The sequence below is a fragment of the Tetrapisispora phaffii genome, chromosome 16, assembly GCF_000236905.1.
Source record: "Tetrapisispora phaffii CBS 4417 chromosome 16, complete genome".
Lineage (NCBI taxonomy): Eukaryota > Fungi > Ascomycota > Saccharomycetes > Saccharomycetales > Saccharomycetaceae > Tetrapisispora > Tetrapisispora phaffii.
The window spans coordinates 204,132-228,672 of record NC_016535.1 but is presented as its reverse complement, the minus strand read 5'-3'; the positions used below and the strand labels follow the sequence as shown (position 1 = coordinate 228,672).

The 24,541-nt window shown below is 32.9% G+C and overlaps 12 protein-coding genes across 12 annotated transcripts; 5 read left to right on the top strand and 7 right to left on the bottom strand.

Annotated features, from left to right (window-relative positions):
- Window positions 1-20: 20 nt before the first annotated feature.
- Window positions 21-1,334, bottom strand: ERG24 (delta(14)-sterol reductase; the record flags this gene model as incomplete). Its single annotated transcript, XM_003688656.1, has 1 exon — window positions 21-1,334. The coding sequence occupies one exon, from the start codon at window positions 1,332-1,334 to the stop codon at window positions 21-23; it is 1,314 nt and encodes a 437-aa protein (XP_003688704.1).
- A 383-nt stretch (window positions 1,335-1,717) lies between these two features.
- NDJ1 (Ndj1p) lies at window positions 1,718-2,755 on the bottom strand (the record flags this gene model as incomplete). Its single annotated transcript, XM_003688655.1, has 1 exon — window positions 1,718-2,755. The coding sequence occupies one exon, from the start codon at window positions 2,753-2,755 to the stop codon at window positions 1,718-1,720; it is 1,038 nt and encodes a 345-aa protein (XP_003688703.1).
- Window positions 2,756-3,273: 518 nt separating this feature from the next.
- Window positions 3,274-4,419, top strand: SEC20 (Sec20p; the record flags this gene model as incomplete). Its single annotated transcript, XM_003688654.1, has 1 exon — window positions 3,274-4,419. One exon carries the CDS (start codon window positions 3,274-3,276, stop codon window positions 4,417-4,419), a length of 1,146 nt encoding a protein of 381 aa, XP_003688702.1.
- A 433-nt stretch (window positions 4,420-4,852) lies between these two features.
- PUF6 (pumilio-family RNA binding domain-containing protein) lies at window positions 4,853-6,802 on the top strand (the record flags this gene model as incomplete). The annotated part of the gene is made up of 1 exon (XM_003688653.1): window positions 4,853-6,802. One exon carries the CDS (start codon window positions 4,853-4,855, stop codon window positions 6,800-6,802), a length of 1,950 nt encoding a protein of 649 aa, XP_003688701.1.
- A 453-nt stretch (window positions 6,803-7,255) lies between these two features.
- Window positions 7,256-10,249, top strand: VPS3 (CORVET complex subunit VPS3; the record flags this gene model as incomplete). The annotated part of the gene is made up of 1 exon (XM_003688652.1): window positions 7,256-10,249. One exon carries the CDS (start codon window positions 7,256-7,258, stop codon window positions 10,247-10,249), a length of 2,994 nt encoding a protein of 997 aa, XP_003688700.1.
- Window positions 10,250-10,295: 46 nt separating this feature from the next.
- Window positions 10,296-11,030, bottom strand: TPT1 (tRNA 2'-phosphotransferase; the record flags this gene model as incomplete). Its single annotated transcript, XM_003688651.1, has 1 exon — window positions 10,296-11,030. One exon carries the CDS (start codon window positions 11,028-11,030, stop codon window positions 10,296-10,298), a length of 735 nt encoding a protein of 244 aa, XP_003688699.1.
- A 367-nt stretch (window positions 11,031-11,397) lies between these two features.
- Window positions 11,398-11,757, bottom strand: MZM1 (Mzm1p; the record flags this gene model as incomplete). Its single annotated transcript, XM_003688650.1, has 1 exon — window positions 11,398-11,757. One exon carries the CDS (start codon window positions 11,755-11,757, stop codon window positions 11,398-11,400), a length of 360 nt encoding a protein of 119 aa, XP_003688698.1.
- Window positions 11,758-13,048: 1,291 nt separating this feature from the next.
- Window positions 13,049-16,414, top strand: PKH2 (serine/threonine protein kinase PKH2; the record flags this gene model as incomplete). The annotated part of the gene is made up of 1 exon (XM_003688649.1): window positions 13,049-16,414. One exon carries the CDS (start codon window positions 13,049-13,051, stop codon window positions 16,412-16,414), a length of 3,366 nt encoding a protein of 1,121 aa, XP_003688697.1.
- A 267-nt stretch (window positions 16,415-16,681) lies between these two features.
- On the bottom strand, window positions 16,682-19,798 carry SDD3 (Sdd3p; the record flags this gene model as incomplete). The annotated part of the gene is made up of 1 exon (XM_003688648.1): window positions 16,682-19,798. One exon carries the CDS (start codon window positions 19,796-19,798, stop codon window positions 16,682-16,684), a length of 3,117 nt encoding a protein of 1,038 aa, XP_003688696.1.
- A 412-nt stretch (window positions 19,799-20,210) lies between these two features.
- Window positions 20,211-21,392, bottom strand: TPHA0P01030 (alkene reductase; the record flags this gene model as incomplete). The annotated part of the gene is made up of 1 exon (XM_003688647.1): window positions 20,211-21,392. One exon carries the CDS (start codon window positions 21,390-21,392, stop codon window positions 20,211-20,213), a length of 1,182 nt encoding a protein of 393 aa, XP_003688695.1.
- Window positions 21,393-22,263: 871 nt separating this feature from the next.
- RIB3 (3,4-dihydroxy-2-butanone-4-phosphate synthase RIB3) lies at window positions 22,264-22,890 on the top strand (the record flags this gene model as incomplete). The annotated part of the gene is made up of 1 exon (XM_003688646.1): window positions 22,264-22,890. One exon carries the CDS (start codon window positions 22,264-22,266, stop codon window positions 22,888-22,890), a length of 627 nt encoding a protein of 208 aa, XP_003688694.1.
- A 182-nt stretch (window positions 22,891-23,072) lies between these two features.
- WRS1 (tryptophan--tRNA ligase WRS1) lies at window positions 23,073-24,365 on the bottom strand (the record flags this gene model as incomplete). Its single annotated transcript, XM_003688645.1, has 1 exon — window positions 23,073-24,365. One exon carries the CDS (start codon window positions 24,363-24,365, stop codon window positions 23,073-23,075), a length of 1,293 nt encoding a protein of 430 aa, XP_003688693.1.
- Between the last annotated feature and the right edge of the window lie 176 nt (window positions 24,366-24,541).

Sequence of the window (24,541 nt, the reverse complement as noted above, 5' to 3'; positions counted from 1 at the left end):
TCTGCATATTAAAATTGATTTTAATAAACGTAAGGAACGATCTTATAAGGAACCTTCTTTTCATATTCTTCCCAATCCTTACCATATTTTCCCCTACATTTTTGCTCATCTCTTTGTTGACGATGTAATAACAAAGACATGAAATAAGCTGAGTAGTAGTAAGTTAGTGGAGTTTGGGTCCATGTAGTTAAACACCAACTTAAAGAGATGATCCAATCCCCGAAATAATTCATATGTTGAGACTTGCCCCACCAACCATCACACAATAGCTTGGTACCACGTTTCGTTTGAATGCTCTTTAAATGAGCTAATTTACCTTGTCTAAAGTCTGATTTCTGTTGGTTAGCAGCACGGAACACCCAGAATCCTAATGCCATAACTGTAACAATGAATGATACTCTGTAAGTACCCAATTCTATTGGAGATACACTTAGATATCTGGCTTGTAAGGAATAAGTGAAAGGAACTAATGTTAAATCACCAAAAGCTAACATGAAGCCAAAACCGTCGGTAGTAATATCCATCATGGTCAATACACCTTCTTCGTTTAATACACCATCAAAAATATAAAAACCTTGTAGACAGTTTATCAAAACTAATGCATCGTTTATTTTAGCAGTTTCCAAATAGTTATGATGTAAACAGGATAAGTTAATTAAAAACCATAGTAACATACCTGGTCTTAATTCGGAGTACATCTTTAAATCAATTGGGCCAATTCTTGGATTCAACTCTCTACCAATAAACCAATCATATATTGGATTACCAGAATTGCCCCCCAGTGCCAAAATCTTTTCATTGGTATTGTTACCGTTTTTGCCCCATAATGGAATAAAACTTGCAACATAACAATAAGTAGATAACATAACAGAGAATAAAATTGTAATTATACATAAATCAACTTGATTTTCATATAAATATTGTAATTCTGGCAAGTCACCATCAGTTAACTGATACCTGAAAGCTAATACTAAAATTAAAGCTGCCGATACAGCAACACCATTAATTTTATAGTTTAATTTTGTGCCATCTCTTAATTCAACACCCTGCATTTTTCTGCCTGGTAAAATTATATCGAAAACTGCTAGAACAATGTACCAAATAAGATAGTAAGTCCATAGATCAGCCTTGGTTAAATAATAGCTGATTGGTTTAATACCATTCCAGACATCAGCAAAATTGAAATTAGTGAAGAAACCTTCAATAAAATAGTCAGGTCTTATCATTTGATTTAATAGGATGGTTAAAATTGGTAAACCAACTGATATACCAATTGCACCGATGGTGCCACCAAATTCAAATTCAGTTGTCTTTGGATTTAATTTAGACTGCATTATTAAACTTCGTTACTATCTGCCTTAACTGGTTTGCAAAAAAAAGAAAATTTTATTTATTATTGAGCCAATTGGTTGTTTTTATAATTGATCCTTTATATATACCATGAGATTATAATCATAATTTTACCAATTTCATTCCTGAAGGGAATGACAAGTAGTAATATTGATGCATATGTCGTTTGAGAGAATGCATCGCACTTTATTTTATTAGGGCAGACTCAAATCAGAAAATTTCGGATAAAAATTTAAACGAGGGATCATCAATGTCTTAAATTTTTTAAATAAAGTTTGTCATTTAATAAAACTTTAAAAAATGTAAATATTTAATTATTGTTAACATATATGGAAGTGAATATGAGGTAATCAGTAATTATGTCTGATTAGTATCGATTCAACTCTTGCTTAAGACATTCCATGATTGCCATGTTGACAAATAATAATAATTTGTTCTCTGGTTCTTGGTTTTTATCTGTATCTTCTAAAATCAGGCCCAGTGAAGCTACGACTATATTTTCTTCTTTACTTTTGTCACTAGTTTGCATTGAAATACCGTTGTTAAATAATAGTATATCGTTAACCTCATCCCACCACACAGCAAATATAATCGATCTTTCTTTAACATTTTGTTCTCGAAAATTTCTATGCAGACGATTACTGAATGAAGTTATTGAATCTGTTGAGGAACTTCTCATGCAAAAATATCGACGCCAAAACAAACTATTAATTCTTTTACATAAGATTCTGTATGAACTCCTTTTCGTTAAATCCTTATTCTGGATTATTATTAACCATTGCATCCATTTTATTACCACATCTTTGATTACAATTTCAACGTATGATTGTAAAATTCTTTTAACATCTAAAAATAAATTCGCAACTATTTGTTTATTCTTCTTTTCAAATAGTGATTTTAAACAGTTGAGATGGTTAATTAGCAATCTTAGAATATTTTTTTTACCGGAAGAATATCTTATGTTAATAACTTTGGGGAAAAGTTGAACGTGGGTTGGTTTTTCATTTGTTAAATCTGGGAAGTTGAATTGTGTCATTGTTATATCACTTAACATTGACGTTCCCTCATTATCATCTATTTTGTGATTCTCTTTATTCAATACTTCAATATCAAAGTATTTTTCTAAATTTGAATTTTGATTAACAAAGAAGCAGTCTTTAAATATCTGAAATGATTTTAAATCAGGACATTCAGATATTTCATCTTTAACCACTATCTTAACATTATTCATAAAATAATGTACAAACCCAAACTTCGAAGAACCATCGATGTATAAACGTTGAGAATTGTGGCTACATACAAAATCAGGATACCGGAAAGATTTATTTTTACCCCCAAATCCCAAATCATGCTCCTTCTCATTCAACTCATCCTCAATCGCTGTCACTTCATTAGAAATATCCATTTTTAACTATACTGTTCCCTTTGTGATACAACTAAACCTATCTAGTTTTTTCCGCTAATTGCATTTACCTCGTATCAATAATATTAGCTCAAATAATGGTGTCCTACAAGATATAGTTCATTCAATAAAAGTTAAAGTGACTGGGACTTTTAAATCATAGTATTATTTTAGCCGCCAATCCATTTTAAAGTGGCCAGGGACAATCAATAGATCTTAAAGTCTTGAAGTCATGTGACTTAATTTTATCATTGCATACGAAATATATCAAATTGGTATATACACATATATATAGGAAAAGTGGAATAAGCGTAATGGGAATATACGTTGATGGTTGAATTCGTTTTGGCATCGCTATATTGTACGTGGCAGCTTCAGCGTAAGGTAGTGAAAGGTACAGGGTGGAATATCGCTACAATAATACACTTCTTTTCGAACACTCCGTATATCGTTTCTTGAGCGTTCAACTTAGAAGAAACGATCAAACTACTGAAATCCAAAACTTTGATTTAAATAAAATCATGTCTGTTAGACTACTCGAAGGACTAACTGAATTGAGAAATGCTTTAATCGAAAAGACACAGGAATTAAAAAATACAAATGTAGACGCGATTGAATTAATCAATGCAAGATTTAACGTTCCTGAAAAGAATCAAAATAAAGCACAAAATGATATTGAAAATATTATTAACATAATAATTAATTATGAATCCAAACTAAAGGAGTTGATTGTATCATTAAATAATGAATATAGGGGGTTTAAAATCAACTGGCAAAAGAGTATGACGTACGATTATCCTGATGAATTGACAATCGTACAATTTAACGAAGAATATATGACTGGAAAAACAAAATTAGAGTTACAGAATATTATAGATAACTTAGTATGCAATGTGGATTGGTTTTCTGAGTACAAAAAAGATTTCAAGGAAACGATTAAGCAAATGAATGATAAAAATGCATCAGAAATTGATGAAAAGAGAGAAAGAATCATTAAATCTCATCTGATAGAAAGTCAAAATGACAATCTAACGAATAATGAAGTTAATGATGCTAATACTGATTCAAGAGCAAAAATGTCTTGGACTTTTGAAGATAAAGGTGTCACATCAAAATCGAAGTTGTTAAATACCACCAAAAAGCTAACCAACAATTTAATTAAGGGTAACCAAATTTTACAATCTAGTGTTTTACAGAGTGATTTAAATTTAGATGAATTAAGACAGCAAACTTCATCAATGCAAATTATGAACGACAAATACTTGCAATTCGAAATAGTCTTCAATAAGACATCACAATTAGTTAGAAGACTAGAAAAAGCTTCACAACAAGAAAAGAGAGATGTGTATCTGTCACTTGGGTTTTTAGCTATGTGTATATTTTGGATACTATGGAGAAGAGTCTTTAAAGTACCTGTTAAGATAGGTTTATGGATAGTATTCAAATTTTTCAAATATATTCTAGTAAGCATAGGTTTTGTTAAAAAGGTGTCCAACACTATAAACAGTGATATTATAAGTGATGAAATTATTAACACGATAGCATCCACAATAGTTTCAACGACAGTATCAAATATAACAGGCACAATTTCAAGTGACATAGAAAATAATATTGAACAAGTAGTCGATGCTGCAATGGATAGAATATTGGCACATGACGAATTATGAGCATATTGAAATAAATTTATACAATTTCAAACATAAAGAAACTCAATAGATTGTTGATATAATGTAAGTCATTAAAGACAACTTCTTCAATCCATCTATAGCTTACTTTCAGATAATCACTTAATGTTTCTTGCTATCTTTAAATAGGAAGGTTTGATAAAAATTAGTGACATATTTATTACCCGGGCTATAGTAGAATCATCAAATACCAAATGAAAAATTTTAGTGATGAGATGAGATGAGATGAGATGAGATGAGATGGGATGAGTTTAACATTATATCTTTTACAAGCAAAAGTTACAAACCATATAAATTTATTACTCTTATAAATGTATTCTTTTATTCATATTCTTATTCATTGTATAATAGTTCATATCTCTTTTTTTCGTTTTCCTTTGAGAACAATTAAAGAAACCGATTGAATCGAATCAAAATGGCTCCAGTGACAAAAAAATCTAAGGAAAATGCTAACAAACGTTCTTCCAATAGCAAGGCTTCTGCTAAACCAGCTAAGAAGGCTAGAATTTCAGTGGACTCTTCTGATGAGGATGAATTAGACAATACTGCCACGGAAGAAGTCTCATCCAAAGAAGATGCTTTAGATGATGTCATTTCTGATGATGATGAAGAAGAACAAAAGGAAGATCTAGAAGATGAAGACAAAGACGACGACGACAAAACTGAGAACAATAAAGCCACCGGTGAAAATGCCAGTTCCCATGTTGAGCAAAGAAAATTGTTAAAGGAAAGAAAGATGCAAAGAAAAGGTGGTTCCGAGGTTCAACATATTAAATCTTTATGGGAAAGATTACGTGTAAAGACTCCACCAATGCCAAGACCTGTGCGTGAAAAACTATCCAACGAAATTTGGGAATTAGCTAAAGATTGTATCAGTGATTTAGTCTTAAAACATGATGCTTCTCGTGTTGTTCAAACTTTAGTCAAGTATTCTTCCAAAGAACGTCGTGACCAAGTTGTCAACGCTTTAAAGGGTAAATACTATTTGTTAGCTACTTCAGCTTATGGTAAATATTTACTTGTTAAATTATTACATTATGGTTCAAAGCAATCAAGACAACTTATCATTGATGAATTGCATGGTACCTTAAGGAAATTGATGAGACATCGTGAAGGTGCTTATGTTGTCGAAGATTTATTTGTATTGTACGCTACTAACGAACAAAGACAACAAATGATCAAAGAATTTTGGGGTTCTGAATATGCTTTTTTCAGAGAGTCCCATAAAGACTTAACTATTGAAGAAGTTTGTGAATCTAGTACTGAAAAGAGAAATATTATTGCCAGAAATTTAATTACAACAATTACTGCCTCTGTAGAAAAAGGTTCCACTGGTTTCCAAATTTTACATGCTGCAATGAGAGAATACGTTAAAATTGCAAGTGAGAAAGAAATCACTGAATTCATTGAATTATTACAAGAACAGTTAGCTGAGTTAGTTCACACACCAGAAGGTGCTGATGTTGCATGTACTTTGATTGCTAAAGCTAATGCTAAGGAGAGAAAGGCACTAATCAAAAACTTAAAAAATCATGCTGATAAATTAATTAAAAATGAACATGGTAACATGGTTTTTATCACTCTTCTGTTAACAGTTGATGATACCGTTTTGGTATTCAAATCTTTTGGACCATCCATCAAAGAAATATTCTCAGAACTGGTAATTGATAAATTTGGAAGAAGACCTTTACTATATATCCTTCTAGGTTTAGATGGCAGATTTTTTTCCCCAATTTTAAAGAAGGAATTAGAAAGATATATTAAAATGTCAGAAGCTACTTCCAAGAAGCCTATCGATACTAAAAGAGCTGAGTTACTAAATAAATTTGCTCCATTATTTGTAAGTTCTGTTTCTAAAAGTTCTGCTGAAATTTTAACCGAAAACTTAGGTAGTCAATTTATTTCTGAACTTTTATTAAATGATGATCTATACGAACAATTAAGTGAAAAGGAAATCAAGAATTTCAACAGTATTATAGAAAATATTATGATTACATTTAAAGGTGACATAATTGAAGAAGATCATCCAATCCACAGACCATTTTCTACTAGATTATTAAGAGGTTTAATTCAAGGTGGTAAATGGAACAATAAAGAAAAGCAAATAATTCCATTATCAAACGTTGAAGGTTTAGGTACTCCATTCGCTGCGAAATTCTATGATGACATTATTGATTCTTCCAACCTATTGGATTGGATAAACAATAGAGATAGCGCTTTCACTATCGTTGCAATCTATGAAACTTTAAGCAAGAGTAAAAATGAGGGTAAGCAATTTTTAACCGATCTAAAGAGTGTTTTGAAGAATGTCGAAGCAGATGAATCTAATAAAGGTGCTCAATTATTAATAAAATTAGCCAAATAGATCTCTTAAACACTGATCAGAAATGAGAAATGCAATTTTTCTGTTAATCCTTTAAGCATCTTAAATTATCATCACCATTCATTTACATATACTAAAAATCACTTAGTTTAAATAACATTGTATAATAAATAAAAGAATCAAACACAGTCAATGTTTAATTACAAGTAATTTATTATGCATTCTAAATGTTATGGCCTTATCTTCAATATTACGATATAAGACCTTCATATAGATTCGGCCGGACAATAAAAATATGGACAAAAATATCAGTAATATAATAAAACATGAATATTCATGAGTCAGTACACTTAGATCTTTACTTAATTCAGTTAGACTTCACAAAGTTCGAATACAATATACTTTATTTAGCAGCAATTGTTAAAATACCATTATTGCCCTAGTTTTTGTGGATAAACCTTAGCTTTACGGTTTTGGTAATTATATCAGAGAGTGATGTCTGATGAGAATAGGGTTAACTCCGATGTGGTAGATAAATTAAATGACTACGTAGATAAGAATCCAGTCGAGGAAGATAGTGAATCGAATATAGAAATTACTAAAAATTCTACTCATCTACATTCGACTCATGAAGATGATGAAGTAAACGTGTTACAAGAAAATGTTGATGAAGAGCTTCTTCCTAAAAGGGAAGAAACTGGCATTGAAAAGGATAGTTTACTTGAAAATGAAAAGAACAACACAATAGTTCTGGAAGAGCAAGATAATTCAAAGGATATCGAAAGCGTTCAAGATAAACAAGAAACTGATAGTAAGCTTCCTTTCAAATTAACTTTAGATGATGATTCATTTATTGTCCATCCCCTTATCGAACATATACCTGATGAGTTAGAGTACACATGCTTTGAGTCTTATGAACAGAACTTATACCTAGGAACAGAATCTGGTGATTTATTACATTACTTCGAAATAGAAAAAAGTAATTACATGCTTGTATCACAAACCAAATTCAATTCTGAGTTCAATAAGCCAATTGATAAAATAATATTATTACCAAATATTGAGAGAGCATTGTTACTATCAAACAATACTTTAACGCAATTTCTTCTACCAGAATTTGCTCCAGCACCAAATACAGAAAATATTGCTAACATTTCCTATTTACTTTTAAAATCATATTCAACTAATTCTAATTCTTATAAAATTTTATTATTTTTGGAGAATGAGGTCAATGAATATCGAATAACACAAACATCTACCAATCTAGTTAGACGATATCCATGGAAAAGCATATCAGAGGCTTCTTTATGTGATAAATCAATGATGATAGCAAGGTCAAATCACTACGAACTAATTCAAGCAAGGAGCAAAGAGGTAACGCCTCTTTTTAAAGTCAGCGAATCAGATGAACCTCTTAAACCTATAATATCAAGCAACAATGGTACTGGATTTAATGTAGTAACTGGAGGAACATCAATAGATTCAACCGCAATGGTATTTAAAGTCAATAAATCAGGGGAAATTGATAGTGGTAATTTGGTATTAGATCGGTACCCCGATAGTGTTCTATCTAAGAGTCCTTATCTTATAGTGAACTTTAACAACAATGAGATTCATATATATAAAGAGGTGACTAATGGAGATTCAGCACTTATTCAAATTATAAAGAGTCAATCTAAATTCAATATCTGCGAAAGCTTTAAGCAATTTGAATGTTCAAATATCGAGGAAGCTAAAAAAATCAAATCGTTAGTTACAGAAAAATTACGTTTAGTTCCTCTTGAAGAAGACAACGGCGACATATTCAGAATTAATGGTGAAAATTCATACATCAATAGTCTATTTAAATTATCGACATCAATGCTATTATATGGTAAAGCAGGTATTTACTTGCTAATTCAAAAACCTGGTATTTTAAGATTTGATAAGTATGACGAGAAAGAAATTGAAAATGTGAGAGGATACATAGGTAGTTTAAGAGGAGACCTAACAAAATATCAGCAAATAGAAAAGGAATATCTAACAGCATTGAAGATTCTCTTGTATACATTGCATAATGCTGCTATTGATGAGAAAATTATCTCAAAATGGTATCAAGTCGCTGAGTTGGTTGACATCAGATTATTATTATACTTATTGGATATGGAATATTATGGTAATCTTTGTATATTCAATGGGTTGAAAAAGTTTATAGAAAATTTAAAATTGTTAAAACTAATACACAAAGTTAAAGATAAGATCTCACTGATAACTTTGTTGAATAGGAAACTAATAAACTGCTCGAAACGTGAAGAGATCCGAGATTACAATAATGTGATGAAATCGATTGAAATGAATTTATTCCATTTATTAACTGAAAATAATAAAGAAATCACTACTGATATGTTTATAGAGCCAATTTTAAACGAGATTTTGCTTATACTTCAAGAAGAACCTGAAAAATATTCTGTTTTATTAAAAAAAATATACTTAGAAAAGCATAATTATACTGAACTGATTACTTTATTCAAAAATGAAGGAAATGCACAGGAAATTTTAGATCTGATAGTAACGAAATTTTCAGAACTGCCAAAAGCGTATACAGCCAACGAACTTATTGAAGATTTGATATACATTATAAATTCATTACCATTAAATAATGAAATTATTAAAAAGACTCTTAGTGTGGTTGAAAAGGCCAATTTCAATATAAATGATTTTACCGATAAATTAACTTCTAATGTCGAAGTAAAAGTTGCTGTCATTGAACATATTGGTGCTAAAAGTGAAGTTAATAAGGAATTTTTATTGAGATATTACCTTGCAAACTTTCAAAAAGAATTAGAGCTTAATAATTTATGGGAAAACTTAGGCAAATATGCATCGGAATACACAAGTGATTTAAATTATTATAAATCAAGCTTATCTGATTTTTTATTAATTAAGCTAAAATATGATTCCATATTTAATGATTTCTTAAATTATATCCAGCAGATTAAACTTTTATGCAAAGACGAAACAGTTGACAATTCTAACATAAGGTTGGTTTTAGACGATATCAAAAAAATTGACATAGGGAATTTATTGCTTATGTTATTTTTGATGCCCGAATTTATTGGTATTTCAGACATTTTAATTTCTTCAGATGAGTTACTGAGTATGTATATGCTGTACAATGATTTCCTTAATATTGAAAGATATCTGAAAGTGGAAACATTTTTAAAGGTCTTTAATCATTATTTATCATTTTCTGGAACACCAGATGGGGTTAAGACTGTTATTACTTTTTTGAAGCGAAATTGTAATACTATTGTGGATAATAATATGTTAGTCAAGATATTTGAGTTATTGCCTGACAATTTCTCCGTTATGTCACTTTTCGATGTATTATTTCCAATTATTAAAAAAAGAGAAGGGATTAAACATAAGTATTATTTGGAAAAAGCGTTAGCAAGAAATGAATTAACATCTTATTCCAATACTTTAAATCATTTCAAATGCCAGGAATAAGGACATGTGGAATCGCAGGCATCATTCATTTTTATTGCATTTATCTTTAGATTAAACATTTAAACTTAGATAGTAAAGTACATACATTAAGACATTCATAGAACGGAATACGGTATTTTTCGACCTCTAATATTTTCATTAATTTGTCTAGGTCAGTTTTATTTGAACTTCTGGTGGTCTTAATCTGTATTTTTTCGATCATTGAAATTGGTATATCTTTAGGTGACAGAATAACCCCATTCAATGATTTAACCAAACTTAATTGCTTTATATTTTCTTCTGTTTTATTAATATAAATGTAAACGTTACTTGAGTATCTCATTCCACTAATAATGTCCAAGTCTTGTCCAATAATACCTGCAGATAAATGAACGTGGTTTCTTTCTAATTTTTTGATTGCACCGGATTCTATAATGGCAATACAACTAGTTATGGTCGTTCCATGGACGATTACCTCAGGTAGATGACTAACATCCTCTATTTTCATCAGTATCTCTTCATTAGGTTTGACAGACTTTAAGGAATGTCCTTGTGTGGCACAAATATATTCCGTACCATTTTTCTTTTTGACGTGAAATCTTTTCTTATCATTGTTTTCAACAATACTATGCAGCTCATCTAAAGTGCAGTGATGTGTCTTCAATCTATTGTGATTCAATATTAACTCGACTTCTATATACCCATTCGTATCTATTGGTAATTTCTCTTTGACTGCACCATGTCTCAAAATATATGATAATGCTTTAGAAATCTGAACATTTCTCTTACCCACCTCTGACATTTATAAGAACCACTGGTTATCTTGGTATAATAATCTTATTTCTACGAATGATAAGTCAAATCTTCTGTTACATCTTTTTATGCATAAAAGAGTAAAGTAAAATGAGATAAGATGAGATGATACGAATGCACTGAAAAATTTCAAAATTCACTACCATTAATGACAATAAATGGTTATTATGCAGGTAGATAGATATGAGAAGTGCATTCTAAATAATGATACATCAATAAAAAAGGCGAATGACTGAATATGTTTATTTATTTACATGAGTTTCATAATTGTATGAATTTTAAGTGATTATAAACCATTATAAAGAATTTTTCAAAATTGTAACTTAAAACAGGAAGATTTTAACAAATTTTTAATCTCAACGACCACTACCACCGCAACAGCCACTTCCTGAAGCTTTTAAAGTATTTTCTGCTTTTTTAACAGAGTCATTATCTCCTAACTCTATTTCACTATGAATGTTTAGATGATAAACGTCTTTCCCATCTTTATCAACACCCGTTTTCTTACCTTGAACAATATTTTTCCTTAAAAATTCAGATACTCCTTCAAGCAACTCAATTTGTTGTACTTTTGTTAATTTCTGATTAGGATTAATCATTCCTTCACGCATCCTTTCTCTAGCAGAGATCAACATCCTTGTATCATTATTGAATGCAATTTTGGTGGCTCTGAGGCCATTTCTGTAAGCGATTAATGCTCTTTGGTTTACGTTCATTATTTGTATATGTGAGTGTATGCCAATATACAGAGTAACTAGCAAAGTTATATTTTAAGCAATGACTAATATATATAAACTGAGATATTATTATATGTTAGAAATCCTTTATTTTTGTTTATCATGAGACTTATTATCGAGTTTGAATTTATTACGTTTTTCATGTTCGTGGAGATTGCGCTATCGAGATGTTTTGTAAAAGAAAGATTGCACTAACAAGAGGATGAGTTCCAGTGACACTAAAGAATACTATTAACTCATAGAACTTCTAGAATTTTCAGAAATGGTTAAGAAAAATATCACCAATGAAGCTATCCCTCTTTATTAAAGATACTAACTGAAAAAAAAAGATGCATGCTTCAGACCATTGACTCAAAAATGTAACGTTGTTACATTTTTGAGTCAAATGTGACAACGCTATACGCCCATCGATACCCAAGAGTATACAAGAGTGGAAATAAGTCGTAACAACTGTGTGACCAGTAATTTGAGGATAATCTTTTTTTCACCTGATTAATAAGCAATGCCAGCTGGCCAAAACATTCTTGCCCTTAAAATCTCATCAATTCGTCGAATATATACACGACCGATTAATTTAACAAAATTTCCTCGAGCCATTAAGATTAGCACTACTAGTAAAACACAATCACACATTTCGTTAGCCAATACAAACAGCATTGCCCATGGTTCTTGCAACATTCTTGTGTATTTAACCATTAAATAACATCAAATTTAACAATTTCGAAACATTTCAGGGACACAGGAAACCCTAGGGTTACCATCTTTTATCGCCAAACACGGTAACCCTCCCCGTCAAAGATTTCGATTTCTAGAAATTTTAGGGTTACAACGTTAATGGTGTCGTAAAGAAATTACAAAAGCTACAATGGCAACAGTTACGAATGCTATATTTTAAAATGTGAACTTGTAATTTAATTATAAAATATATTCATGTAAGATAGTATATTAATTTAATCGGTGAATTGGGTTATTGCTTGGGCATTCTTTTTATTCCCTGTAGGAGAGGTAAAAAGTAGCGGTTTGAATATATAACAGAGACCTTTTTATTGTTTTTATCTGTATTTTTTTTTTTTGGTTGATTGGTTGATTTAGTTAACAAAATTAAGGTAAAAAAGATATCTTTCCGATAATTTGTACTCATTGCTAGATTTACACATCATTAAAACTTCGCTTTTAGGAAATTGAGCTGTAATTTGGAGATAGCGTCAGCATTTGTCTATTTCATGCTTATTTATTGTTTTTTACACTCAAGAAACTATACTATTTAGAGATGAAAGGCAACACTGTGGTGAATTCTAATTCAAGACCTCTGCTACCGTCTGATGAAGAAGTATTAACAAAAAAACTAGAAGGCCAGTATAAAAATAAGGTGCGCATTCAAAGTACAGTGAAGCATGTTAATGACAAAGAGATAAGTCCTCATAAAAGAAGTACGTCAAATATAAATCTTTATAATCCTGATGTGTTGGTACCAGGCAAAGGAGAGAGAGCTCTTACTGATACTAATAATTTTATTCAGATGTATAACAAACAGCATAAACTTCAAAATTTAAACGACTTATCTCAAGAAAGTATCATTGAAAGCAACGAATATAATTTAAGCGAAAACAATAGTGATGGCCAAGGTTCTGTCAATAACGACTCCGAGGCGATTTCGTTGGGAAGCATAGAAGTCTCTGATATCAAGAATACATCGGTGAATGAAGAGGTCGTTGATGAAGATCAAATAACTGAAGATGAAGACAGCAGCAGTGATTTATCCGATCCAGAGCAATTAAAGATGAGAAAGAAATATGAACAAGCGAAAAAATTATCAAGTAATGAGCCAAGTAATAAAAAAGAGTCACATTTAGATGAAGAAATGAGTTTGAGTGACAAATTAAAAAGTCAAAGAGAAAAATGGGCTGAGAGAGGTGCTGCGAAGATTGTACGAAACGTTGCTGACCCTAAGACAGGTGAAATTACAAAACAAACAATAAGTAAAGGTATTAATGACTTCAAGTTTGGAGAGGTAATCGGTGATGGTTCGTATTCAACTGTAATGTTAGCTACATCAATTGAATCAAATCAAAAGTATGCCGTCAAAGTGCTCAATAAAGAGTACTTAATACGTCAGAAGAAGGTCAAGTATGTTAATGTCGAAAAGAACACTTTGCAACGTCTGAATAATTCAAGAACGGTTGTAAAACTATTTTTTACTTTTCAAGATGAAGCTCACCTTTACTTCTTATTAGAATATGCACCAAATGGTGATTTCTTATCAGTTATGAAGAAATACGGTACTTTAAATGAAGAGTGCGCTTGCTATTATGGTGCACAGATAATAGATGCAATTCATTTTATACATTCTAAAGGAATCATACATAGAGACATAAAACCAGAAAACATTTTATTAGATGGAGATATGAAAGTTAAATTAACAGATTTTGGTACAGCCAAAATTTTAGATCCTGTAACAAAGGTAAATAATAATAATTCTAAGACTGCAACTTTTGATCTTCTGACAAGATCTAAATCATTTGTTGGAACAGCCGAATACGTTACTCCTGAACTTTTAAATGATTCATATACTGACTACAGATGTGATATATGGGCATTTGGGTGTATATTATTCCAAATGATAGCAGGTAAACCTCCATTTAAAGCGACTAACGAATATTTGACTTTTCAAAAAGTGATGAAAGTACAATATGCATTTACAGCGGGGTTTCCAGTTGTGATTCGTGATTTAGTTAAAAAGATCCTGTTGAAACAGCCTAGCCAAAGACTAACAATCTCGGCAATAAAAGCTCACCATTTTTTTAATGATAAAAATTTCAGTGATGGATCAATTTGGGATGATAACCCACCAGAAATCCAACCATACAAAATAAATGCAAAATCTATGCAGCCTGTTCCAGAATTGAAGACAACTCCAGGAAAGAGGCATTTGTTATCTATTCCTAAAAGACCTTCATCACGCCCGAATTATGTGCCTTCTACACCTGTATCATCTGCCAAATCAAGCACTAGTGATATTTCAACTAAGAATACAAAAACATCAAGTGAGAAAACTTCATCAACAAATGTTTACCAATACAAGAAGAGCATCTGGTGTGAGACATTCAAGCGGTGCAGCATCAGCAGCATCAGCAGCGTTGGTGAAAAAGCAACTCCATCTATCTCAGGTCACAAAATTAAGTCACGAGTGAACTCATCAAATTCAACTAAATCAAACTTAACAAGTAAATCTTCTCAAATTGCACCAGAAAAAAGCAAACCTCATGGGATACCAAAGTCACCATCAACACCAGTATTAAATAATTACATGCGTTCTTCTAATACCACTCCAGTAAGTAGTCCAGGATCCAGAATCCTTTCTTCGAATGAAGAGACCAGACCACTGAATTCTACAATAGAATCTGCTATGGAATTAACACAATTTTTAATTGATCCACAAGAGAAAATTATTAAAGAAGGAGACATATATTTAACGGTTATGGACTCTAACACGTTGGAAAAGCGTGTGCATAAATCTCGCGGTCATATTTTAGACCCACAAAGTTTCGGAGCTGCAAGAACTACCCTTTTATCGCAGGCCGCTAGGAGTGGGGGTGTGGCAGGTCTAAGGAACGAGTCAAATCCTATCAATTTGTCAGAAAACAGATATTATATCGATCATAGTTGTGATTTGAAAACAATCGCTGCAGATTATAAAATACCGGGCGGTTCCTTATATATAAAAGAAGAAGATAACTCTATATCTGGGTCTAAATCACCATCACCATCCATAAATATGGATGAAAGAGGCTTTGGCAAATTTAAGAAACTGTTTCATAAGCAAGATCACTCAAATGAACCTATTTTCATGGAATTAAGCTACAAGAGAAAATTTGTATTAACTTCATATGGTCGTTTATTAATACTAGCGAAGAATGTTGATGATGAATCTCATTCTAACGGAGTTTACCAACTTATGACCAATATTCTACTTTCACAAACTGGGCTGAAGATAAAAGAACTTGTTATTCCATCAGAAATAGAAAATGGTTACTTAAATTTAGGAGCAATAATTACACCTTTCAAATCATTTGTATTTTGCTGCACTAAACAAGACACATCTTCATGGTTTATCAACTTTCGTAATAGCATCAAAATGAACCACGATAGAATGGTTTTATTATCATCCTCTAAGAGTAACACAGCTCGAGATAATACACCATCTTTAACACCATCTGTTAGTGGCACAAAAGAAAAATCTGAGTCTTCAACAACTACCTCCTTAGATCCCGGGATGAAAAGCCCAAAAATTGTGACTCCAACTCCACACAAATCTTATGCAAACACCCCTCCAAGTCCAGGTAGTCCTCGTGTTGGAAGACCAAACAGGTTATTTGACTCATTTGTAAGTTCAAGGGAGAAATCAAAGAAAAATATTAATCCTGTCCCAGCTTCAACAAAATTAGCAAATGGATTGCCAATCAAATCAGATCATAGCTTTGTAGGCCTAGGATTATCTTCGTTACAAAGTAAAATTTCAAGACATAACACGCCACATCCTTCCACATCATCATTTACTAGAACAAGTAATAATGGTAAAAGGTCATCGACACCAACGCCTACCTCGACAGCTCTAGGAGAAAAAACTTTAAGATGAAATAATGTTTTTTAACAAACACATAAACATAAATAATTTTAAATAACTTTGCAGTCCAGATGATGATCGTATCGAAATCAAATAATGTCAATAACATGATGTTGTATTTCATGATATGCAAGGTCATTTATATTATTTAAATCAAAATCAGACATGCATATTATAAGATATAGTAAATAATCAATAAAATTTTAAGACATCCACCAATTAAAGAAAATTGAATAGTAAAGAAGTTCAAAGTGATATATAAATGGAACTACTAAATATTTAATCATCTTCCTCATCTTCCTCATTGTCATCATCTTCGTCGTCCTCTAACTCTTCAACTTCAATTTCGTAATTATTAGCTTTTAAATACTTTTGAATTTCTTCTAACTTACTCGGATGACAACTAATAAACACAGCGCCATTCTTGACATCAAATAGATTTGTCAAGTATTTCTTTGTGACATATCTTAAATCATCGACTCCAACGTTGGACAAATTTTCAAGATATTTTATGTTGAAATCAGTTCCCCTTTTTCTCAAGAACTGATCAATATACTTAGAAATCGCTGAACTGAAATAACTACTTTCCATAGTTGCTATTCTGTTAATGATACTACTCAATGCACCTTCCAATAATTTTGGCTCAAAGTTCAATTCATTATTTGCATAATCATTAACAATTTTCTTTGCAATTTCGAAACATTTAATGATATCTGTACCTCTCATGATACTAAATTCCCAAATATTACTCTCAGTTTGACCCATCATGTTCGCACCATAGGCTAAACCTGCACCACGGATACCTTTCCAGAAAGGACCTTCAACACATTGTAAATATTCAGATGCTAAAGACACTGCCGCATAATCTGGGTGAGAATAATCCATATTAAATTTTACTTTCGTTACTAAACTCATGTATGTTGAATCGGAAGCAGGTGTAGTAATAATAAATGCTTTTTGTTTTAGATCATTTCCTAACGGAGTTAACAATTCTAAGTGCTTTGGAATTTCCGGAATACCGTTATTCCGTTTATCGGATGGCTTATGCTTTTTATGTTCATTTATTAAATCATTCCAAGGTTCAAAAAAGTTATCAAGTATTTTAGAGATATCACCTAAAATAATAATTTGGTAATTAGCAAAATTTTCTCTCAATTGTTTTCTCATTTCTTCAAGTTTTGGTAAAATATTTGAACTAAATTTACCATCTTCCAAATCATCTAAAATCGATTCAAGTTTATCCTCCACATATAAAGCATCTACTGATTTTTTCATTGATCTAGTATTATAAATATATCTGTTTTTTAATGACTCAAGCATAGTGTCACCTTCTCTTTTTAATTCAACAATAGAATTACAATAATTTTCTAAAAGAATACCAACTCTTTTTTCATCAAAAATCATATCATACAAACAATATTTAATCCATTTGACAGCCTCCATATAATTCAATGATTTACATCGAATTCTAAAATCAATCAAATCAGTTGTAGAACCTTGCAAACCTAACGAAATATTTGAGTCAACTGTTTCATTCTTTAATTTTGTGATAACTTCTTCATATGACATTATAGATCCATCATCCAAACTCATTGGTAAAGAAAACAATTCGTTAAAAATGTGAAAATAAGGCAATAACTCGACATCCTTTACTGACCAAGAGTTTACCAAAACATGAAATTCAATAAATTGCGATTGAAAGTGCTCTGCATGAATGAAAAAAGGGAAATCTTTTGGTTTCAAAGTTAATAGGTTTTTAGTCAATTCATCACTGCCATTATCTTTGAAATTGTCTATTAGTGTGATACCTTGGGTTTCAATTAAATCAACACTATTTAGAGGATCTTCAATAGTATAGCGGTCAAATAATTCACTAGGAATTTCTTTCTCATTATTCAATATAGCTTTATCTAATAATTTTCTTAGAAATGGTTTTCTGTTTTCATCAGCTACACATTCTGCTTCCCTATCAATAATAATTTCTGATTGCCTGTCTTCCTGTAATTGATATAATGCTTTACTGGGCTTACCCAAAACAATAACTGGTTTATTATTAATAAAAATATCATTTAGTAACTGTTGCCACTTTTCTTCATTCCAGTGAAAAATAGCATCGAAATCAGACAAATCAAATAATGTTCTCTTCAAGGATTCGCCATTTTTATCACCATATATGAAGTCAGTAATAACGGCTTGCGATATAACTGAATCACCATTTTTTTCACATCTAAGTATGTAATCCCATTTGCCGTTATCAATCATTTGTTTCATTCTTGGTAAATCAATTTTATGTGTTTTAATAATTTCTAATACCTTTTCCTTAGTTTCATCGATTCTTCCTGTTGGTACACCATGAATACTTAAATTTATTATTGTTCTGCTGAAATCATCAGTCCAGTAATCAACAGAATTTGCCATTGGATCCTCAATTTCTACTAATATTTTATTAAATGGCGCGATGGCAGTCTCTGTTAAATAATCTAACAAGATAGATGTGGCTAAGTCATTTTCATAATTATCATATGGTTCACCAATCCAAGAAAACAATAGTTCGCTTTGACTCTCATCTAATTCTGGAAATTCAACAACAGATTCGACGATCTCATCTCTTGATTGGGGAATTTGGGATATCCCAGATTCAACAAAAGGCCTTTTCATTAAGGGTCTCTCACTGTTTATTGGTTCCATTGTCTCATTATCCCATTCGGATACTGTGGCCAACAATTCTTCTTCTGGAAGATTACCACATATTATAATACATAAATTTTCTCTTTTATAGTAATCTGCATGAAATTGTTTGATTTCCTCATTAGTTAAGTTTCTTAAGTTTTCTGTCAAACCACCAGTTTCAGAACGGTATCCATTGCCTTCTGGGAACATCATTCGTTGCTTCTCCAACATTGTAACAAACCAATTTTGAGTTTCAATGGCTTCCATCTCACTATACACAACACCTTTATCAGTCAAAGTGTCTGGGTCAATATGATAAACTTCCGTGACGTAAGCGTCATCAGTTAATGTAGGATTTATAATGTGTTCCAAGTACATTGGCAACAATTTTTTAAAACCTGTCCAACCTGCACTAGTTAGAGTGTATACAGTTTGATCTGTCGCGGTCCATGCATTTGTCGATGACATGCATAAGTTTCCGACGGTATCCAATAAACCTTTATATGGGTATTTTGGAGAGCCCATGAAGATCAAATGTTCTAAGGTGTGTGGAACACCGGAGTCATTACCACATTCTGTAGCCACAGCAAAATAACCTTGGACCAGAGGAGAAGTCTTGTGATCAATATGGACTAATTGTAAATGAGATTCTTCTGACACATATTTAGTAATTTTATATTGTGGGGCATATTCCAACTGGAAGCTGACCAATTTTTTCCAAGTCATCTATGAATGCTAAGCTATACAGATCGCAGAACCTGAGTCGCTATATATATGTTGACAGCCTCTATGCACTTTCAATTATGCTTCATCTTATATTGAAGTTGAGTGAAGTACATACCATTCTCATCAGCTTAGTATTAAAATAAAATTTTATTAGTAGTCACGTGATATATATAAAAGAGTGTCAGTGGATAAAAGTGAGTGTCAGTAAATAGCAAATGGCCATTCCTATTCAGTTGATGGCGTCAATTATTTAATTCTCCTTACAGTTGCAATTAGAATAGAAAATAGATTAACATAGAATAGAATTGACTTGCTCCTATACCCACTGCAAGTGCATAGAGGACATAAAAACAGATACCTACATAGATAAATAAATTGGTGAAGAAAGACTATTTGACAATTTTTGAGTTACTTATTCTTCTAATTTGTAACCTAGCTTAACAGCGTCTGCGTACACTGGATAATCAATGTAACCTTCCTTTTCTCTAGTGAAGAAAAGGGAAACATCAGGCTTGTTAAATGGCAAGCCCTTTTCCAAACGATCGATCAAATCTGGATTAGCAATGAAAAAAGAGCCATATGAGATGATTGTTCTGTCGTTGTTATCGACGAATTCTTTGGTTTTCTCAAAATTTTGGATCATATTAGCAGCTCTAATAACCACACCTTCCCAAATGGAGAAAATAAAATTTAGAGACTTACCAGCTTCAATATCTGATTTCTCCGGCTCGATGGCATGTATATAAGCCATTCTTTTACCAGATTTAGCTCTCTTTTCAAGTTCACCAACTACGAAGGCATATGTAGCTAATAGAGTTGGGTCTGCAGAGCCGGTCATGGAACCATACGTGCCGTATGGTGAAAGTCTGATGCCGACTTTAGAAGCACCGACAGCTTCAATGACGCCATCGACAATCTCCAAAACAAATCTACATCTATTTTCAATAGAACCACCATATTCGTCAGTTCTTCTGTTAGACAGTGGATCCAAAAATTGATTTGGTAAGTAACCATTAGCAGCATGGATTTCTACACCATCAGCACCGGCCTCAATTGCATTCTTAGCGGCTTGAACATAGTCAGCAACCATGCTCTTGATCTCCTCTTTAGTCATTGCATGTTGCTTGACGTTGTTATCCTTACAGGCTTTTTCTTGCGTTTCATCCATGAATGGAGACTCAGAAGGGGCCAAATATTGCAAACCATGCTTGGCGATCGACTCTGGGGATGCTTGCCATCCTAAACTCCACAGTTGAGAGAAGAAGAATGAGCCCTCATCATGAACAGCTTTGATAATTTTCTTCCAAGCCTCAATTTGTTCTTTTGAATAGATACCTGGCGCATGGTCGTAACCAGTAGCGGCCTCTGAGATGAAAGTGGCCTCTGAGATGATTAAAGTTCCTTTCCTTTCAGCACGTTGTTTGTAGTAGGTAGTGACGATTTCTTTTGGAACATGATTAGACGGATCTGCTCTCATTCTAGTCAATGGTGACATAGAGATGCGCTGGCCCAACGTTATATCACCAACAGTGATTGGTTTGAATAAGTTGGATTCTTTTAAGAAAGCATTAGAATTATTTTTAACAAAGCTCATGGTTGTTAATGTATACTGTATTTGTGCTTTGCGATTATAAGACAAGAGTGCTGAACGCTGTGCATCAAGTTATTTATTTATACGATGCACATATGCACACATATATATATCAATTGAATGTTCCATCTTGGACCTGTTGACCCAAACTACAACTGGATTAATAATCAAGGTTTAGCATCAACCCACATGAAATAAAAAGAACCGGTATGGGAATGATGGGTAGCAGTTACACTGCAATGAAGAGATTGATAATGAAAACAGTTCGGGAGGTGCACCGATGCATGGAATTTAAGTCTATCCAATAAGGCTTACCGCACTATGCTTAAACACATTAGTAATAATTGCTTATTAATTACTAACGTCGAAGGAATGTGGTTGAAGCATTCGGGTAAGAAGTGGTCAATGAGACGACTCTGCGAGTGCATGTTGGCGTTGGTTGGAAGCAATTGAATATACGTTTCGTTGCAGGATATGTAATGTGTGCTCGAGATATAGCTCTGTTGCCGTCAGGCAGCTTGTTCGAGTCAACTGAATAAGCTGCTGCTGTTGCAGTTGCAGTGGTTGCTGATGCGGTTACCCGGACGGCCTGGGAGCTTTTTATCTCCGGCAGCGTTTTCTGCCGGCGTTACCGCCGGCGTTTACCGTTTTAAGCACCCAGAAGTTTCACGGCTTGCTAGAAACAAGGTCACAGTATCACCTTGTCAGAATTTTTCAGTCATTGAAATTAGTAATAGACTGGTGTTGGACAACTGCAATCGTCGTCGCAGTTGCATATATAAGCGGCTGTGTGTCACGAGTCTGCTTCATCAATTTGACCTGGGTTCCAGAGCATCTAGATCATACAACAGTACACTACCGTACGCACACACACATGTCCGCATTCACTCCAATCGAAGATGTCATTGAGCATTTCAAGCAGAACAAGTTCGTCATTGTGATGGATGACGAAAACCGTGAGAATGAAGGTGACTTGATCTGTGCTGCTGAAAATATTACATACAAGGACATGGGTTTCCTAGTGCGTCACTCTTCGGGTTACGTATGTGCCCCAATGTCCAACAAGATCGCTGACAACTTGGATCTACCATTATTGAGAAACATGAAATACGAGTCTTTCGACGACGACAGACACGGAACAGCATATACCATCACCGTCGACTACGAGGAAGGAACCACAACAGGTATCTCTTCCCATGACAGAGCTTTGACATGCAGAAAATTGGCGGACCCATCCTCTACGCCAAAGAGCTTCTTGAAACCAGGCCATATCTGTCCTTTGAGGGCAGTCGATGGCGGTGTATTGAAGAGACGTGGCCACACAGAGGCTGCCGTCGATCTATGTAGATTGAGTGGTCTACAAGAAGTCGGTGTCATCTGTGAATTAGTCAAAGATGAGGACGGATCGATGATGAGGCTGGATGACTGTATCGAATTCTCTAAGAAATTCAATGTCCCTATTATTACCATAGATGCATTAGTAGAATATTTACAAAAATAATTAAATTAACAAATATTATATAATCAATCATAATACTAGACCTTTTATAAACAGCGAACGATTTTATGACAAGCTTTATTCAAATATCTATCAATAAATACGCACGCCCACATTGAAAGGATACTATTCAAAATTCTATTAGTCGTATTGTACTTTATTTTATATTACAAACATCTATATACTTATTTCTTTGGTTCCTTTGGCTTGATAGGCACCAATCTCTCCTTTTGACCCCAAACCAATTTGTGTGGTCTCATAAACTTTTCTAAAACTTCATCAGTGACTTGACTTCTACGTTCTTGATAATTCTTAACAAATTCTTGTAAAGTCTCAATACATAACTTCTTCATTTCACCAGAAAGTAATTCACCACTTCTGTACGAATCAGCAGTTTTCTTTAGGAATTCATCATCATCCTTAAAAAATGACAAATATTGGAAAGCAACATCCACATCTGGATTACCACCAAGCTCTCTATGCAACTCCATTGTACCTTGACCACCACTGAAAGCATGCTTGTTGATCTTCTTTTGGATCTGTTTGGCTGTATCAGTTAAAAAAATAGCACTATTTTCATCAGATGCCGACATTTTGGTTGAAGAACCTTGTAAAGCTGGGAAAAATTTGGCATGTAACAAAGCTGGTTTAGTGAATTTCAATTTTTGCGCAACATCTCTACAAACTCTGAAATATGGATCTTGATCAATAGCACAAGGAATCAAACATTGTGTTTTATCTGGTAAACCCAAAACTTCAGGGAAGGAACTTGGGAAGGCAGAAGCAATTTGGATGGATGCAAAATGGAACTTACCAATACAATCAGAGTCATTGAAACCGAAGACAGCTTTAGCGGTGGAACCTGTGATTTGTCTTGAGACACGAACAACAGTTTCGTAGAAACCACCACCCATGTATGACAGATCTGAGAAGATAAAAGTGTTCTCAGGATTGAAACCAACAGCAATGATATCCTTAGCATTTTCACGGGCAAAACCTTTAACATCCTTAATGGTTAATTTTTGTTTAAACAAGAATTTCTCATCATCAGTCAATTCAATGACTAATGGAACATCAAAAACTTCTTGTAACCATTTAGTGAATAAGAATGGAATCATATGACCCATATGAACTGAATCACTTGATGGACCTCTACCTGTATACAAGAAAAATGGTTTACCTTGTTCATATAGATCCAAAATTTGGGAGAAGTCACGTTCGCTGAAGAATAGACCTTTGCGCATGAAATGATGTGGTTTTTGACCAGTGACTCTTTCAAATCTATCTAAAGTCTCTTGATTGATAGCTTTGGTACCGAATTGTTTAACCAGTTTCTCGTAATCAATTTCTTGGGCATTACCTTGTTCATCGACAGCACCTTCGACATCCCATGGAGTGACGACTTGTTCCTTCTTGGCCTCAGTAGCATTCAATTTGCTGACATCTTGAGCTACTTGTTCAACATCTTGAGCACTCATCGTGTAATAATTTCAAAACAAACAACTTTGCGTTTCTCGATAAAAACCCACTATTAGGAACTTGCTATACGATTGGTACACATGAAAAAAAACCTTGAAATAGATCTAAATAAATCAACTACTCAAACAATCATAACATAATCATATGACAAACCTAATTACAATTATACAACAAC